The sequence below is a fragment of the Mercenaria mercenaria genome, chromosome 4, assembly GCF_021730395.1.
Source record: "Mercenaria mercenaria strain notata chromosome 4, MADL_Memer_1, whole genome shotgun sequence".
In the NCBI taxonomy this organism is placed as follows: domain Eukaryota; kingdom Metazoa; phylum Mollusca; class Bivalvia; order Venerida; family Veneridae; genus Mercenaria; species Mercenaria mercenaria.
In genome coordinates this window covers 34,865,245-34,882,635 of record NC_069364.1, presented here as the reverse complement: position 1 = coordinate 34,882,635, position 17,391 = coordinate 34,865,245, and the positions used below count along the sequence as shown (strand labels likewise).

Sequence of the window (17,391 nt, the reverse complement as noted above, 5' to 3'; positions counted from 1 at the left end):
ACTAGTTGCATCTAATTGTATGTATCAAACTACAAAATAAACGATTAATTTTATGCCATTTGAACTATTGCAACAAATGTTTTATTCTGACTTGCTCAAATTCCACCAACTAACACCGGAAGCTTACTGTATGCACATTAAAACTAACAAAGTCCAGCAGAATAAGCCGCTCAAAAAGTTTTAACTGGGTTCGGACCCAGTAATATTTACTTCGGACATCATTAATAAAGCGAATAGTGCTTTTTTGCACGGCCTCCTTCGATAAACACTGATACATTAATGTTGAAGTATTTAATTCCCAGGTGCACCGTACATGGCGATACCAAAAACCACCTATGCTCAACTTGCGGAAAAGAGTTTAGCACAAGGGACGGCTAGGTAAAGCACGGCGCCAGAGAAAGAGACAAGAATTTATAGTGTGCCGTTTGTGGTCACAAGACCTCAAGGATGGCTGAGTTCATAACTGCGCAACTGCATTGTGCCGACTTAATATTTGTTTCGAACCGCATTTATTGTGATATTCAAAATGATAACAAATATTTGTGTTCTTTTTCTGTTTTTAAATTCATTTTATAATTTGTAACTTTTCAAATTATAAGAATTAATTAGACATTTTCATGTGTTTCTTTTCTATTTAAGACAAATGTCAAGAACTTGCATTATATACATTCAAAAGTAAGTATTGCAGTCCAGTAAGATATGTCGAACCTACGTCAGAATAAAATAGTAGCAAGAAAATTGCCTATGAAATTGTTTTCTTGGCAGATTTCCCTGTTTTGCCCACCTGAAAATATAAGATTCTTTTACTGCTTGTAGGTGCGGAATGGGAGTATCCAGCCTCAGGGGTAACGGTTCCGGCCGTAACATGGCTCAACCGAGTTATCGCGTAAATAGTTACCTGACGGTCGAAAATTCCCATCTGCACCCACAGCCAGTGAGAGAATCTATTTCTTGCATACCAGACGGAAATTTCTGGTATTTTACCAGTGCTGGAAAAAATCCATCTTACACCACGGTGCTGTATATGACGTATTACGAACTATATGTATGTTGAAGGTTTATAAATGAAATAAAATACCTTGACAGTTCCTCTTTGTTCTTGATTGTCTAGATTTAAAAAAACAACTTTATTTTATCAAAAAGTTATAGCGTTACGCTGCAACCGATAAAACAATACTGGAAGTACTGTTGTTTGTCTTTGAAATGTCATTTTTTTATCATGTTTTGATCATGACCTTCTGACAAATTTTCCATAACAGAAGGTACTACTTAATTAATTCTTCAATTTTAAGTGGATAAATATCTGGTTCAGCTTCCCCGTTCAAATTTCGATTCAGGAATGTAAAGTGAACATCGAACTTTTTTTGGCACTTGGTGGTTTTGATGGCTTTTCAATTTCTTTTCCTTTTCCTTAGGTGTCATTGTTTTTGAAGGCGATTTTTGAACAGTTTTCTTACTTTTTCAACAGACGGATTTCCTGGTGAATAATGTTTATTGAAAAAACAGACATAAAATATTTTATTAAATATTTCGTCTTCGGTTCATATCCATGAGAAGGTTGTGCTGATCTGCTGTTGGCATTTTCCAAAGGCTTTCCAAGTTTAAGTTGACTTTTTGTCGGCCTCATCGTTCTGGAATTAAAAAAAATAGTAGCATATAAGTATATATTTTACTTTTATTACATACGCTGCTTGGAGAACTTCTTGGAATCGCCAGCTTGATATGAAAACTGAAGAATTTCAAAATAATATCAAAATGCCCTACACTAACAGTCACAAGATAGTTGATCCCTAGAAAATTACCTTCAAATATCCTCACCCCAAAAGGAAACATTGTGTGTTGCGGGGGATGACGTCATACAGCGCACGCCAGTTATTTGTTGTGCGACGAGGTACTAATTTAATGAGAAAACAATTATGCCTGTTGCAAACGACTCTTTTTTTTAGTTGATCAAAACTGATGTAAAAACATGTTTTACATTTCTGTACTACAGTACCCTCAGTATGTATGCCATATATAAGAATTTAACCGATTTCTGTTATACGATAATTAATTCAATAGAGAAGAAAATGCCAGCATTTTGAAGACAGGGGAAGCAATTCAATAAGATAAAAAAGATAATCAATATAGTGCATAGTTGCGTCAAAAAGTACGACGACATCAACAGAATCTGCATGTGGGTAAAAATTGTTGTAAACATTAATTTTCACTAAGATAGATTTTATTGCGTATTATATTATTGTTATATTTGGCAGTTATACATTAAATTAGAAACTAGTCCACTTGATTTCGTGATTAACAGGTAATAAAACTCCAATCGAACGGAGATGTCTGTCCTTTGTTTCAAACAAAGTCGATCGTGTTCATTTTTATTTTTTGGAGCACTGATTCGTTGCATTTCATACCGAAATAGTGTCCGAATATTTAAGCACTCTGAGGGTCGACTTTGACATCTTTTACTGGCCCACTTCGGGTGACTTTTTTATGTGAAATCAGCAATATACGATTTTTTTGTTTTGCATAGAGATTTATAAAGAACCTAAAATTATGCATTTGAAATGTGATGCACGTGCGGTTTCGGAATGCAAAGTTATGGTCATAAAACCACAAGAAGTGTCCGGATTTAGGCACTGGACCAGTAGTGTAGTATATTTTTAGTATTTTTTTTTCAATGATACTGCAAAAAAAAAATGAAGAAACTATCGGAACTATCTACTAAAAATGCGTCAGAAAGTTATATAACATTTATTTAGAGTTTAATGATTAGTTCAAATTTTAGATGATGTTATTTGTTACTAAATGTTATGAACACTAGCAAATCCGGTACGGCAAAGTTTATCAAATATGTTTAGGGTGATGCCAGACCTGGATCAGACATTCCCAATACGTTCTCTACCCTATTTTTGTATCCGCTCATAAAACGAATAAACAGTCCTCCAAATATTCTCCAGCCAAGTATCCAAACATCTTAGTTTTGTTCGAGTATCTCATTTGTGTTGTATTAGTCCACCCAAACCAACAAACAACCTCCATCAACAAAACAAAAAAAAATGCTATACTGTTCACTGGGATTTTTTATCTTTAGTCAATTTCAGAAATTTTATTATTACATCATCAAGTCCATCTTCCTCTTATAATACCGAGAAAACTTCTGACAATAAATTTTCAATGGGGACTACATTGTCTGTATTACGCAGCTCTTCGCACTTGCAATCCAGTGTTTAAGAAGTGCTCTACATTGTCTTTACATATCACTGTTTTCCTCTACAGGTCCAAAAAGTGATCTTGAAGACTTTAACTTTAATCGAGAGTTATTGTATGTTGTTTTTTTTTTGGAAGCGACAGGTGACCTAAATGCCTTTTTTTCTTCAGTTTGCTGGATATAAGTTGTAGAGGGGATTCAGATGGCGTAAGCAGTCTTTTTATTTGTTTTCTCGCTGGTGATTTTCTGGCGCATTGCAGCAATTGGAAAGTTACTTTGATATTGATATTCTTGTTTTGCTTCTTTATCCACTTCTTTTTCCCAAGTGTCATACTCCGTTTCTTCTTACGTTTGGCCATGTCTGTAACAGAAAAGTATACAAGTTTAGAAAAACTAGACAACTACGCATTTTTTAAAATAAGATTAATAGATTTTATGTAATTTTGAAACATGAAAGTCTTAGCGTGCTGACCTCTTTAAACATAAATAATGATTGCAGTGCTTCCGAACGATCTTAAAAACTGAAAACCACGTTCGAAATAGTTAGTAAATTAATTATGACACAAATTTGAAGTTAAATCGCCGTTGGTGACAGATGCACGTGTTGCGTATCAGACTGCCAACAGTTAGTACGTGTTGCGTATCATAGCACGTGTCGTGTACCATTTCAATAGTTTGTCTATTTTTTGCAAGAATTCACGAAAAATCATAAAGAAACTCTGTGCATGGCTACTATATGGTAAAGATGTAACAGTTACAAATTGAAACAAGTTCGAAAAGCTACAAATTACATAGATTTTTGTGTGCAAAGAGTAATTACGTGTATCGTACCATTGCGTTTTTACAGAAAATTATCCTCGGTTCAGTCAAAACCTCGAAGGTAACCCGGGAACTAGAAGAAACGTAGACACGACACATACATTGCTGGAAAGAGCATTAAAATGCGCATAGACTGCGCTATAATAAGAGTAAAATAGATGCTGTAGTTTTTACTTACCTTTGAAAATTGGTAAAAAATTAAAAAAATCCGCCATGTTGATTTCCGTGTTCCGTACCATTTTGGGTCACGTGATTCCCCACACTGAAATAAATAACAACTGAAGGTTGTCACAGTTATTAACGGAGAAAAATCGTGTACAAACAAGGCAATTCACGTGCTGTTAATACCCGATTTTTATTTTTGAAATGCTTTCCCGTGGACGTATCTGTATTTCTGCGTAGACTGAAATCGGGTGTCTGCGTCTTGTTTCTTTCACAAAAATCTCTTCTTGTAGCATAAAAGATGCAATCTAATCCATAGAATGTCTTCTTTCAAATTCACAGATGACGCAAGTTTCGTCCGGGGACTAGAACTCGAACCCACAGCCTCATTATATATAGCTCTCCCTAATGATCTAAGTGAGTGGCCTTTGTTATTTATATACAACAATTACTAACCTGTCACCCCTGGTCATTGTAGTGTTTTAGTTACATGTTACTGAGGTAACAATACTTATTTTGTACAATAAATATTTAGGATATTTATCCTTGTTTTCAGTTGTCTATCAAAATAGAACCTACTCTACAAAATAAATGTATGTCAACTGGGCTACGACTAATTAAGAATGCGGATTTTTTGATCGGTGAACAAATTAAGCCCTTGTTTCGAAGTGTTTGAGTGACGGTATGTTGGAGGAGTATGTGTTCTTGTTGTAGATCTTGCCTTCAGTGAGGTAATTGTGTTCATTTGGATAAATCTCTCCGGGGAAAAAGGCTTGGCAAGATATTGATCCTCTTTTGATCCACTTTTCCCTATTCGCTCGATACTTCCCATCTGCAACGGATAAGCAGTGTCTGCATGATACTTGAATATATGAAACTTTTATAATTTGATTGAAAAATTAGTCCTAATTTGATTCACACACATGCTTCAAATAACTTTAAGACATTAGATTTTAAAAAGGTAAATGACAATCCCTGTAATAATAACTTATTTCTTATAAATAAAACTACTTATTTGTTGTCAGACGTTCTAACGCCAACCGTGAAAGCGCCACCACTTTTAAAAATGCCGGTTTATTTTATTTACAGGACATTTTATTATTAATAATTTGTGTGCGTATCATACACATTTAGATCATATGCTAGCGTGATAATGTTCATATAGTGCGTCATTGCATCGAAATCTAGTTGGAATGCATATAGATGTCAAAAAAAGCAGGAAAAAAAGCTCTTGGCACCACAATTTACATAAAATCTTTATGAAAATGTAACGTAAATATAAATTTTACTCAACTGTTTACATTTTGAAACCGGTGATAGCTTCACCACGGAAATGTCGACAGATATTTCCCTTATCACCACTTTTTGGTGGTGGCGCTAGGGCCGTGAAGAATTAAACAACACCCATTGTCAAACAAACAAAAATGCCATTACGTCACATACTTCATCTTGTAGGAAAGCTTTGTAAGATTATTTCTAAGAACAAATATCTGGATCAACGGATTCAAAATCCATTAACTAAACATACAAATGCTTGATCACTGGTATTATGTACAAAATTATCTATGGGTAATTCAATAGCCATAGGCGCCATTCAACTCTCTCAGAGCATTTCGGATGGTACTAGACTGATAATATTACAATTTTCTCTTATCACAGACTGGCATTTGTCTCATAAAAGAAATATTTTGACAAAAGTTGAAAGTTTGGGACAAATTCTTTATTACCAGTCTAATGGCTAGTGTAATAGTAGTAAATTGTCTCATCCAATACACATGTTACAACTTTCACAATGCACATAATAATTATATAAAACGAATGTATCTAACTTGCTATTGGTCATTCAGTAAATGAATTATAAGAGACATAAAATCAGTTTACATTCATAGACTAATTTATATAACAAACATAAAAGCCTTATTTAAAAACTGGCATAAAATAAGCACTATATGCGCCTCATAAAAAATGTATAAGTAGTAGTCTCAATTATATGTTTGCAATTTCTCGGCCGGATTTAGCTAGAAGCCAATATATAATACGGTCCAGGATTGAGTGTTTAGTAAGTCGGCGCATGATATAACTTTCGCAGATCCAGTATTTGATCTTAAGATAGTAGATCTTACTTTAGCGAAGTGATCATTCCGTTACCATAGTAATATTGTTGGTTGAAATTAATTCTAATTTCACTAAAAAAGATTTAGATTCCGATAAGCTGACCAATTTATTTTTCCTCATATGTTTGCATTCCTCATATGTTTGCAAGCACGGCATTCATATGATAAAAAAATGGATATAATGGCAAGTAGACTGAGAACTGCCGAACAGCCTCAACAGCCGATTTTACCTAGCCAAATTCACTATCGACTTTCATAGGTTCAAACTACCTCGTACATTTTGCCTGACATTAACTCAGATAGGTATACACCAATTATAAGTATGAAATTTCTATTTCTGTTTCTCACAGTAACGCTTGTACTGAGTACAATGAGTACAAAGGAATTTAATGTTATATGGTGAAAACTGACTCATTGCGTACTCGTTCAGATCAGATGTTTACTTGTAAGTGTTAGGGATTGTTTTTTGATAAATTATTTTTGTTAAAAGATCCGCGAGTTCACACTGGGATGCTATTTCAAGTGCCAACTGTTTTAAAATAAACCACACATGTGTCAAACTATTCGTAATTGTATTCACATGCACTACACAGTCGGATATTCGTGAGAAAACCAATTTCATATCTAAATTCTGTTATCCATGAAATTCAAAAGCCATGCGCTGATTCAGAACTGCAGCAAGACAGGGATTACACTTTTTGAGTATCTCGCACAATGGTGCGAGGGGAGAAACATATATTAGCCAGCGCTCCAGTATCTTTCCGATAGATAAATGAGTGCAGGTTTTACTATTATTAACATAAACTGCTGTATTCATTTAATGCTGAAATGGTAATTTTAAATAGTGTGGATATTATTTCAAAATATATTGATTCAGAACTAGGAAAATAATAAGCTTACACAACAAAAAGAATGCTAAAAAAGATGTGTTGGAAAATTATAAAGAACATTACCTGATTCATGATGAGTAATCTTTTTATGAAATTATCCGCAAATATAACAATGGTGGAAAAAAATCCCGAGGATTTTAATGAATTTTATTTGAAAATGTTTAACGAAGATTATACGAGAAGAGTGCTTCCGGTCAGTATTATTTTTGGACTGACTGCATCTCTCGGTTTTATCGCAAATCTTCTAGTGGTTTATGTATATGGGATGAAATATAAACGTTGTAATTTCAAATATTTCCTGTTTGTAATGGGAGTAATAGGATTGGTACAATGTACTATGATGTTGCCGACCCAAGTGGCAGAAATGCATTACTGGTTTGCATTCCCTACATCATGGTTGTGTCGCGTTTCCGCGTATGTCTTTGGATATACTGTAATAGATTGTTACTTTGTTTTATTGCTGATAGCACTGGACAGGTTTCGAAAAGTATGCCGGCCATACAATTGGCAGATTCAACCAAACACTGCAAAAAAATTATGTATAACTGTGTCAGTGGCGTCTTTGATATTTGCAACGCCACCAGGAATAGTTAGCGGACATCATTCATTTGTTACGCCATATAATGCCGTTAATATCACAGTAACTGTTTGTGCGACCGACGACATTTATAAGAACCGAGACTGGGCAATATATTTTCTGCTCTTGTTTGGTGGCATTCCGGTATCCATCGTTATCTTGGTAACTTGTGTACTGTATGGAATAATTCTTAAACAGTTTTATCATGGACCGGCTTTTGCTCTTAAGAGTCTATACAATACATCAACAAACGGCATTTCGTCGGATCATCATGTGGCGGACAAGAATGGAAATCCACTGGCATTACGAACAGATAACGCTAACTCATCCCCGATGAAGGCAGTAGATTCACCAAAAGCACCGAGAAGAAATTTGTCTTCAAAAGCAATGCAACTACAAAACGTAATCAGCGCCATCATTCCGGGAGGGGACAGCTTGAAAAGTACTACCAGCGGAAGATTAAGAACAAGTGGGTCTCAACTGTCCAAACGGGGAGTGCGCCGAAAGCTTATGCGTAAAACATTGATTGTTTTGATTATAACAATTACTTGCATTGTAGCATTAGTGATTACTTTCTGTTTACATATAATTGCTGAAGAAATAAACAACAACGTTACATCCATTTCCACAACAACATTGAATGCCTTTGTGATATTCCATCGTGGAAGTTTTTCGATTATCTGTGCCATTTTTCCAATTGTTTACGGCTTTAGGGATCCAAAGTTCAGAGGAGCATTTCTTACAATAGTAGGGCGATTTCATAAACACACCGATTTCACAAAAGCACCAGAGAATACACGTGAAGAATCAAAGTGTTATAGAGTTACTGAAGAAGTCTGAATCTTCCTCAAAACCAACAAACTGAATATCGATTTCGATCAGTAGTATTAAAAAAAAAAGAAAAGACACACAAAAAAAAATGAAAGTAGAGATGAATTTGTAAGTGTTATTTCATTTTTCTGAACATAGTGGCGAATGCATGCTTTATACAGCAGATCTATATGTTTACATACTAAAAATGTTTGAAGACAGCATCACTCAGACAAATAGTAATAGATGATTGGACATGCCTGAAACGAACACAATATATATAATAATAATTATATTCCGTATTAGTAAGTCTGTTTAAAAATATTAATATATAGAACTTGCTTTTATTTTGCATTGCCGCGTCAATTTTATATCTCTAAATTGTTTTTAGGTTTGTTAACGGCGTTGGAATATATTTTGCTCATGACCAACTAATTTAAATTTGCAATATAAGTGAGTATTTAAGTCTTTATTGTCAGTACTTTTGTTATTTTGTTTGCCTTAGTTCGATCCTGAATTTCGACTGTTATCTGTTCATTAAGGAAGTTCACGCAAGTTTTTTTTCTGTAACGTCAACGAAAGCATAAAATATGTGGTTTTTATTTTATGCTCTTCAATGAAATACTGAAATTTATCAGTGAAATAAAATTGATATTTTCTCTGTTTCAAACAGTGAAAATATCATTTTTATTTTTCACTGGTACGGAACTACACTTGAATGCGAAATAATATGAATTATAAATGATAAATAGAATATTTGTTTGTTTCAGTGTAAGATCGAAATATATTTCACTCGTGAACACCATAATTTACATTTTCACTCGTGACTGCGCCACTCGTGAAAATATTGCATTATAGTGTTCACTCGGTGAAATATATTTCGATCTTACACTGAAACAAACAAATATCCTCTATATCTCTGCAATATGAAATATTGAGACAAATTGTTTGGTGCCCATTTAACTGCGAGTTTTAGGTGAGGAATGTACGATTGAAATGGGTTTGTGCATTTTCCCGATCATGACCATGGTTCTTATATTGCATTTTCTTTTTGGTCTGGTGCCAGTAGTTAATACCTATATTATCAGTTACACAAGATGTAACTATTTTGAATTTTTTATGTATACATATATTACGTTATATTCATCCTTGAAGAAATCATCTTTTGCGTAAAGAACTGACGCAAAATTTTCTCATTAATAAATAATAAAATGCCAACAAGATTTTTCTATTCTGATAACAAAGCTTTCATGATCATTTTACTTTGACGTTTATTGGCTAATAATCACTTTGATAGGAATGCCTTTTGTTTATGTTTCAATAAATCACATGTGTGCATTGTGTGAATCAATTTCTCACGCGCAATAACGACTTCCCATGAGACGTATAACAAATACCCAAGTATAATAGTTTTATTTGAAATCAACACGTTGAGAAATTTCAAGTATCGATAAACAAACATATTAATCAAAGCGCTGAAAGCACAGAAAGGTTGAAACCTTTCGATATGCTGTTAACAAATTATAATCGGAAGAAATACATGTTGTTCTGGTAAGAAAGAAGTGTGTATGTAGCCTTCACTTTCACAGGGCTGGTATGGCATGAAGGTAGTAATTTTCCCGACTGGTAAAGGCTATTTTCATGTCAAACATCAGGTTTATTGATATTTGATTGTAAAGAAAAATGTCTGCTGATGTTTTATACGTTATATGCTTCAAAAAATTAGTCGAAGCTGTTTGGTAAAATGAAAAAAGTATGTATTTCCTGATTTGTCTACCTATACAATATTAGCGTTTCCATCGCATGTATCAGTCACGTGACCATGGCTTCACTCACATAAGTAGCCATGTGCATCTCCTCAGATCTTTTTCTACACAAAGAGCTAAATTTAACATGTAATAAAGTAGTAAAATATATCTCCGATTTCAGTCTAGAATCTGAGCAGACGATTTAATGAGAAAAATAGAGGGTAAGTCAAGGTCTGTGCACCTTGAACAATGAGAACAATAGAGGGTAGGTCAACGCAACCTAAACAAAGGCACTGGTGACGGACTCGCTTAGGTATGACTTAATCAGTAGGAGACGATGTTTTCCGAACCATAACTACAAAATCATTGTGTACATAAATGCGCTCCCGGTGTTCCCAATCAGATCTCCAACAGTTCAACTCCAATATTATTTATGTTTGCTATGTGTAAAGTTTTTTCTATAATTGAAAGTTGAAGGATATTTCCAAGAATTGCTAAGTTGATGTTATAAATTAGTAAATCAAAAGAATAATCAAGCGTAAATTAGAAGGATATGAAAATAATATCGTAGAATCAGACGATTACTGCAGCCACAACACCCAGAAAAGTTCAACTCCAAGAATTCAACATAAAGAAGACAAAATTTGAAAAGTATTTCCATATGTAGCTAGGTTGAAAGTATCGAGTAGAATAGAAAAATCGAATTATTTTTCAAAATTCGACATGATATCAAATAATACACAAACTTCACAATTAAATTGGAGCACGGGTAGTATAATTTTACACATTCTAGCATAAAACTGCTGTTATTGTCACATTTCGTGGGTGTTTTAACAGGAGAGAAAACGTGTGTTAACAAAGAGATTCTCGCGCTCACGTGCTGTTTATAACACCTTTTATATATGCGAGTTCCGTGGCAAAGCGTAAACGTCATTCGGCCCGAAAACGGATAATTCAAAACGAAATGACGTCAACGTAAAAAACAACTCAGACATTCCCGCGCATTTCATGGAAACTTAATGACGTTGAGGTAGGATGTATTCATTTATTAGTATTTTTCCGCGTTTTATGCTAGAATAGCGTTAGCGCATGTTCATTTCGTGTTATAACATCTGCAGAATCTCTCAGGTACCCTCGCCCTACGGATTTGGGCACCAACCAATCCCTCGGCATTCTGCAGACGTTATAACACGAAAAAACATGCGTTATCCCTACATTTCTGCGAAATCAACTTCTAGTTTAGCCGACCCTAGAAATACAACGTATTTATTTTATACTAACTAATGAAATACTGTATTCTATCAGTTAAATATTTTTATATCTCATCACTCACACTGTGAAAATATGAAATCTATATTTTCACACTGTGAGAGATATAGCTCCGCCCCCTCATACATTGTGTATGAATTTTAAAATTATTTGCTTAAAACAGGATAAAAATTGTAGTCGCACTTTGTTCTTTGTAGTATATTTCTCGATTCAAATTATTTTACTTAATGAGAATTTCATACCGTTCTGCAGCAAAAAATAAAATAAAATGGAACTTTATGTTGTGTGCGCCTTCTTATGTCACAACACGTCTGACGTCATGTCTGTTTACGCGCGTCTGTTTCCCGCGCTGAGATTAAAAATTGTTGCAAATTGCACTTTTAAACGTAATTGAGCATAAAATAAATTTGTTTGTTTTTCGTGAATATTGAATATATCTCACCTCGAAGTGAGAAAATGTTCACATTTTCACTCGTGCTACGCGCTCGTGAAAATACTTGAAATTTTCTCACTTCTGAGTGAGATATATTTAACAAATAATCGAGGCCTTCGAGTGGTTTATCGTCTAATTTATCATGGTTCAGAGTTCAGATGTGTAGGAATTGAACCACGAGGGCGTTAGAAGGGCTTGATTGTTTTCATTCTGACATGCTCATTGACATATTGTAATAAATATTATGCTGGACTTCATTTACCCGAGGAGTAATGTATTGGACGTCATGCGGCAATTTGACGTCATAACTGACGTCATAATGATATCTTACTGGTCCGCGCGTCAACCGTTGTTTATCGCAGAATATATAAGCTTGATTTCCGTCTTTGTTTAACCAGATCAAATCGAGTCATGTTAGAATCCATATTCACTCAAAACAAACAAATATCCTCTATATTACACATGAAAATAATGATACGAATATTTTGACAATTAATGAATACGGATCTATTCTCTCTTTTTTAGCCCACCATCATCAGATGGTGGGCTATTCAAATCACTCTGCGTCCGTGGTCCGTCGTCCGTCCGTCCTTTAACAATTTCTCATTATCGCATCTCCTCAGAAACTATCAGGGGGATTTTGACCAAACTTTGGCAGAATGATGTATTGGTACCCTGGTTGTGTCCCCCTAAAAATCAGACTGGTTCAACAAATTTTGAGTGAGTTATGGCCCTTTGTTTATTTCTATAATTTACATAGATTTATATAGGGGAAAGCTTAAAAAATCTTCTTGTTCAAAACAACAGGGCCTAGGGCTTTGACATTTGGTATGAAACATCATCTAGTGGTCCTCTACCAAGATGATTCAAATTATTTCCCTGGGATCTAATATGGCCCCGCCCCGGGGGTCACATGGTTTATATAGACTTATATAAGGAAAAACTTTGAAAAACCTCTTGTCCAAAACCACAGGGCCTAGGGCTTTGATAATTTTGTATGTGACATCATCTAGTGGTCTTCTACCAAGATTATTCAAATTATCCCCCTAGGGTCAAATATGGCCCCACCCCGGGGGTCACATGGTTCATATAGACTTATATAGGGAAAAGCTTTTAAAATCTTCTTGTCAATAACCTACAACATTCAAATTTGGACCACATGTATGGTTTTGAGTGGCAAGATGAACCTTGACGTGAGTTGACCTTGATTTTGACCTAGTGACCTACTTTCACATTTCTGTGGCTACAGGCTTCATATTTGGACCACATGCATAGTTTTGTGCACCGAAAAAAACTTTGACCTTGACATTGACCTAGTGACCTACTTTCACATTTTTGAAGGTACAGGCTTTACATTTGGACCACATGTGTAGTTTCGTGTTCCGAAATGAAATTTGGCCTTGATTTTGACCTAGTGACCTACTTTCACATTTCTCAAGCTACAGCCTTCAAATTTTGACCACATGCATAGTTTTGTATACCGAAACAAACTTTGACCTTGACATTGACCTAGTGACCTACTTTCACATTTTTGAAGGTACATGCTTCAAATTTGGACCACATGCATAGATTTGTGTTCTGAAATGAAATTTGACCTTGATTTCTGTTTTATTAACGTTTCGGCCTTATTGGCCTTTATCGAAATGACAAATTTCGAGTAAATTTCTACATTCAATTCAACAACAATTGTAATACAAATCCGGAACTGGCGTAACGTTGTTAAAACGTCATCGTCAAGTCCCGCTAAAATCGAGACACATTTACAATTTTACAGGGAATGCAAATATTTATCTTGTAAATAATGAAATAAGTCTTTTTAATATTTCATGAAAAACTTGCAGATGCAGCATGATTGCATGCATAACATCACATATGTAACGTATCACTTATATTGCCACTTTGAAGTATATACTACAGCTGTATTTACATAAAAATAGGAAATCTTAAACAAATATTTTGACTTAATTTTTATCAATCGTGAAAAATATTTAAGAAATAATATATCTGATCGGTGATTTGTCGCTGAATAAATCACTGTTTGGAGTTCAGATGTGAAGGAATGATATAATACTACGCATCTGAACGACAATGATTTATTCAAGAGCAAATCACTAGATGAGATATATTATTTTCGATTCTAACACGTTACCAAAGACTTTAAAGTACATCCTTGTTGGCATTCATTAAATACTTGCCCATTTTCAATCGGTTTCTTTTCCAGCGCGAGGGCTACGCCGTTTCACGCTATGTCGTATTAATTGTGACGTCAGAACAGTGAATTGTTGTTTAATAAAAGCTGTACAAAAATAGGAAAAATTTAAAAATAAAGGGAAGTAATTAAAAAATCTAATCTATTTTTAGACGAAATAAACAGTTTCTGATATAGCAAACTCCTACGCAGTGCCCTTGCCACTCGAAGCACTGCTCAGTAGTCGGGACAGGTAGGAAGTACAAAAAATGATTAAAATATGTAATATTAAGTCTAAATTAGAGAAATCTTAATAATACGTTTTGAACTATTTTATCGGCATATTTTCTTGCGCTTCGGTCACATCCGGGGTTTTCTGAAATGTTTTAAAGGAATACACCTTCACTTTTCAAATTAGCCATTACCTAAAACCATATTTTTCATGCGAAATGACGCATTCCTTATTGTTTGAAGCCGCCCAGGAGGCGGCTTCCAGTAGGTACGCTTAAAAATTTGTCCTGTGGAGATGACGTCAATTTAGGAACAGTTTTTGTATTACCTGTTATATAAAGATTGTAAAAAATGTACATATAACACTGAATGATTTAATAAAATTTGAGAGTATAAAATCAAATTAATTTTTTTAAATCATTCAATTTATTTTTGATGCAGGTATATAATCATAATTATAACATTAAATTGTCAGCAACAATCGTAAAAGAACTTTTCCCCATTTTTGTAGGCTTGTCAAGGGTCCTGTTCTTAAATACTTTATTTGATTTATTTGATAGCTATTTCTGTGAATTTCGCATATTTTTTTCATCATAAACTAATTTTAGTGAAAAATGTTAAAATATTTATAAAGGTAATAGAATATTTGAAATGATCATTTTCGCGCAAAATTAGCGATTGAAATTCTTTCTCTCTAACAAAAATGCCTGTATAAATGCAAGACTATACAGACTGGTTTTCGAATTTATCTTTAATCTGGTCTTTTAATTTAACCATGATCCTGCAATAAATTTCTCCTATGGATAGAGATCTTAACCGACATTTAGTTAACAGGTGGTCAGCGCGTCTTCATGAGTTGAGTGAGATTCAGTGTTTGTTTTACTAGTTTAAATCATCATAAAGGTCTGAATTGCCCTTAATCTTCAATTACAATTTTGTAAAAATTATGATACCTAAATGAAAACATATTAGTCTTCTTATTGGTTAGATATATGTATAAACAATTAAGAGGTGCATTTATGTTACTTTGATATCAGTAAGTCTTATCTAATAGCACAGTGCATAATAAGATAAGAAGTCAATTACCGTTCATTTTGATCCATGTGTAAGAACATAATCAGCAAATATATTCAACAATGTATCCTCAGCAGAAAGTATTACAAGTATTGCAAAAAATATTTGTTTTTATATAAAAGAATGATATTTAAGAATAATATTAAACAGATATTGAATGGTGTTGAGTTAAAGTTGGACATAAGCAGAATGAATATTATAACAATGGATTCAGATTTAGAAAAGGGATAAACGTTTTACAATATAAAGTGTTAAGACGTAATTAAATAATAATAAAAAGGAAATGATGTTTTTCTTTTTTCTTTCTTTTTTATATATATTTTTTAAGATAGTTTAGAAACGAAAACTCATTTTCTAACGTTCATAAAAAGACCAAGCCGAAATCTGTAGATCAGTGCCTTTACTTTGCAAAACTTGGATTTAAAATTATTGTGATAACTTTGATTTAAATGAAGATGCAAAATAGGCACAAATTTATCAGATTTTTAATGGCAATTTTTAACTCTGCTTGTATGACAGATTATAGAGATGTAAAGCCCTAATATTCCATTGAAGATAATCTCCTGAATGACCGCCCTAAAGCTCTTGGTAGAAATTAGCAGAAGTTGATATTAATGATTCAAAACCTTAAATCGAGAAGATTTTCGACCCGTGTACAAATTATAATCAAGTTATATTTAACATTCCAAGACGTCTGCTAACTGAATAAAAAATCTTTTTACATTACAGTTATAATAGTTACTGTTTCTTTTCAGTGATGCAGTGGTATACATTTACATTTTGGTACATGATGTTTTTTTGTTGCTAGTAGCTGCTGTGCCGGTGCATGGGTTCAAAACATAACTTGGGTTAACATATTTTTAAGACAGAAAGAGTTACATGGAACTAAATTTCTTTACAGAGACCCTCAAAGTCATACTTAGTGGTCAACGGTCAAATTTGGTGCTGTTAGTCCTTTTGACACCTGTCGAGCTTGACATGTTGTCCAAGGTCATCTAGTTTCAATCCTTAAGATTTTGTATGGCATGCAGAGGGATAATTGTCTGATATTTCACCTGTCCTAAATAAATGACGTATAAATCTGAAGTATTGATGATACGGAAGCTTAACATCACCGTGCACCAATCATAATTTTACGTGGTGCAATTTTATAATCATTTATTCTACTAAACATTTACTTCATTGACAACTTCCATATTTCTATGCCTAAAACATTTTAAGGAACAAAGAAATTGCGGCTTCTTTGATGCCATGCATCAAAAATTCTTCTTGTATTTTCATATGTATGCAAATATCAACGGACTGTAGAACAATGTTCAGAGAACAGTTTATATCAATAAAAAATCTGTCGATTAGCCTGAAAAACGTGTAAAAACCTCTGCCTTTCAGTGAAAACTGTCAGTATGATATTCTTGCAAGCTCTGAAATACGGTAGTTATAACAACTATATTATATATACAGTCAAACCTGTCTATAAAGACCACCCTTGGGAGAGCCAAAATGTGGTCTTTATTGGGAAGTAGTCTTTATTCACAGGTTAAAATACACTGTAAATGTTAAAATCGGAAACAAAACATGTGGTCTTTAGAGCCAGGTGGTCTCTGTTCAGAGGTGGTCTTTTAACACAGGTTTGTACTATTATATAACAACTCCGGGAACGTTTTTTTTTCGTAAAAGTGATATATATATGCCTACTAACATAGCAAGAAAGTGCCATCTTTAAATTGTGTTGTAAGTCCTTGTTACTTGATTTTACTTGATTAAAAACGTGAGAATGCACCACCTTCTGATTAATATTTTGTAGTTATGATTGGAATTTATTGCAAAAGCTGACCGCTGACCGTCTGTTTTGCCCAATTTATTACGTATGCTGT

The 17,391-nt window shown here is 33.9% G+C and overlaps 2 protein-coding genes across 2 annotated transcripts in view; one reads left to right on the top strand and one right to left on the bottom strand.

Annotated features, from left to right (window-relative positions):
* Window positions 1-1,079: 1,079 nt before the first annotated feature.
* LOC123551435 (osteopetrosis-associated transmembrane protein 1-like) overlaps window positions 1,080-17,391 on the bottom strand; it is a 302,750-nt gene continuing 286,438 nt past the window's right edge. The window contains exon 6 of the mRNA XM_045340374.2: window positions 1,080-1,631. Coding sequence (XP_045196309.2) covers window positions 1,624-1,631 — 8 coding nt within the window. The 3' untranslated portion in view covers window positions 1,080-1,623. The remainder of the gene's footprint in view (window positions 1,632-17,391) is intronic.
* On the top strand, window positions 6,582-16,245 carry LOC128556299 (cholecystokinin receptor type A-like). Its single transcript, XM_053540917.1, has 2 exons — window positions 6,582-8,703; window positions 10,504-16,245. The coding sequence occupies exon 1, from the start codon at window positions 7,258-7,260 to the stop codon at window positions 8,602-8,604; it is 1,347 nt and encodes a 448-aa protein (XP_053396892.1). The 5' UTR covers window positions 6,582-7,257; the 3' UTR covers window positions 8,605-8,703; window positions 10,504-16,245.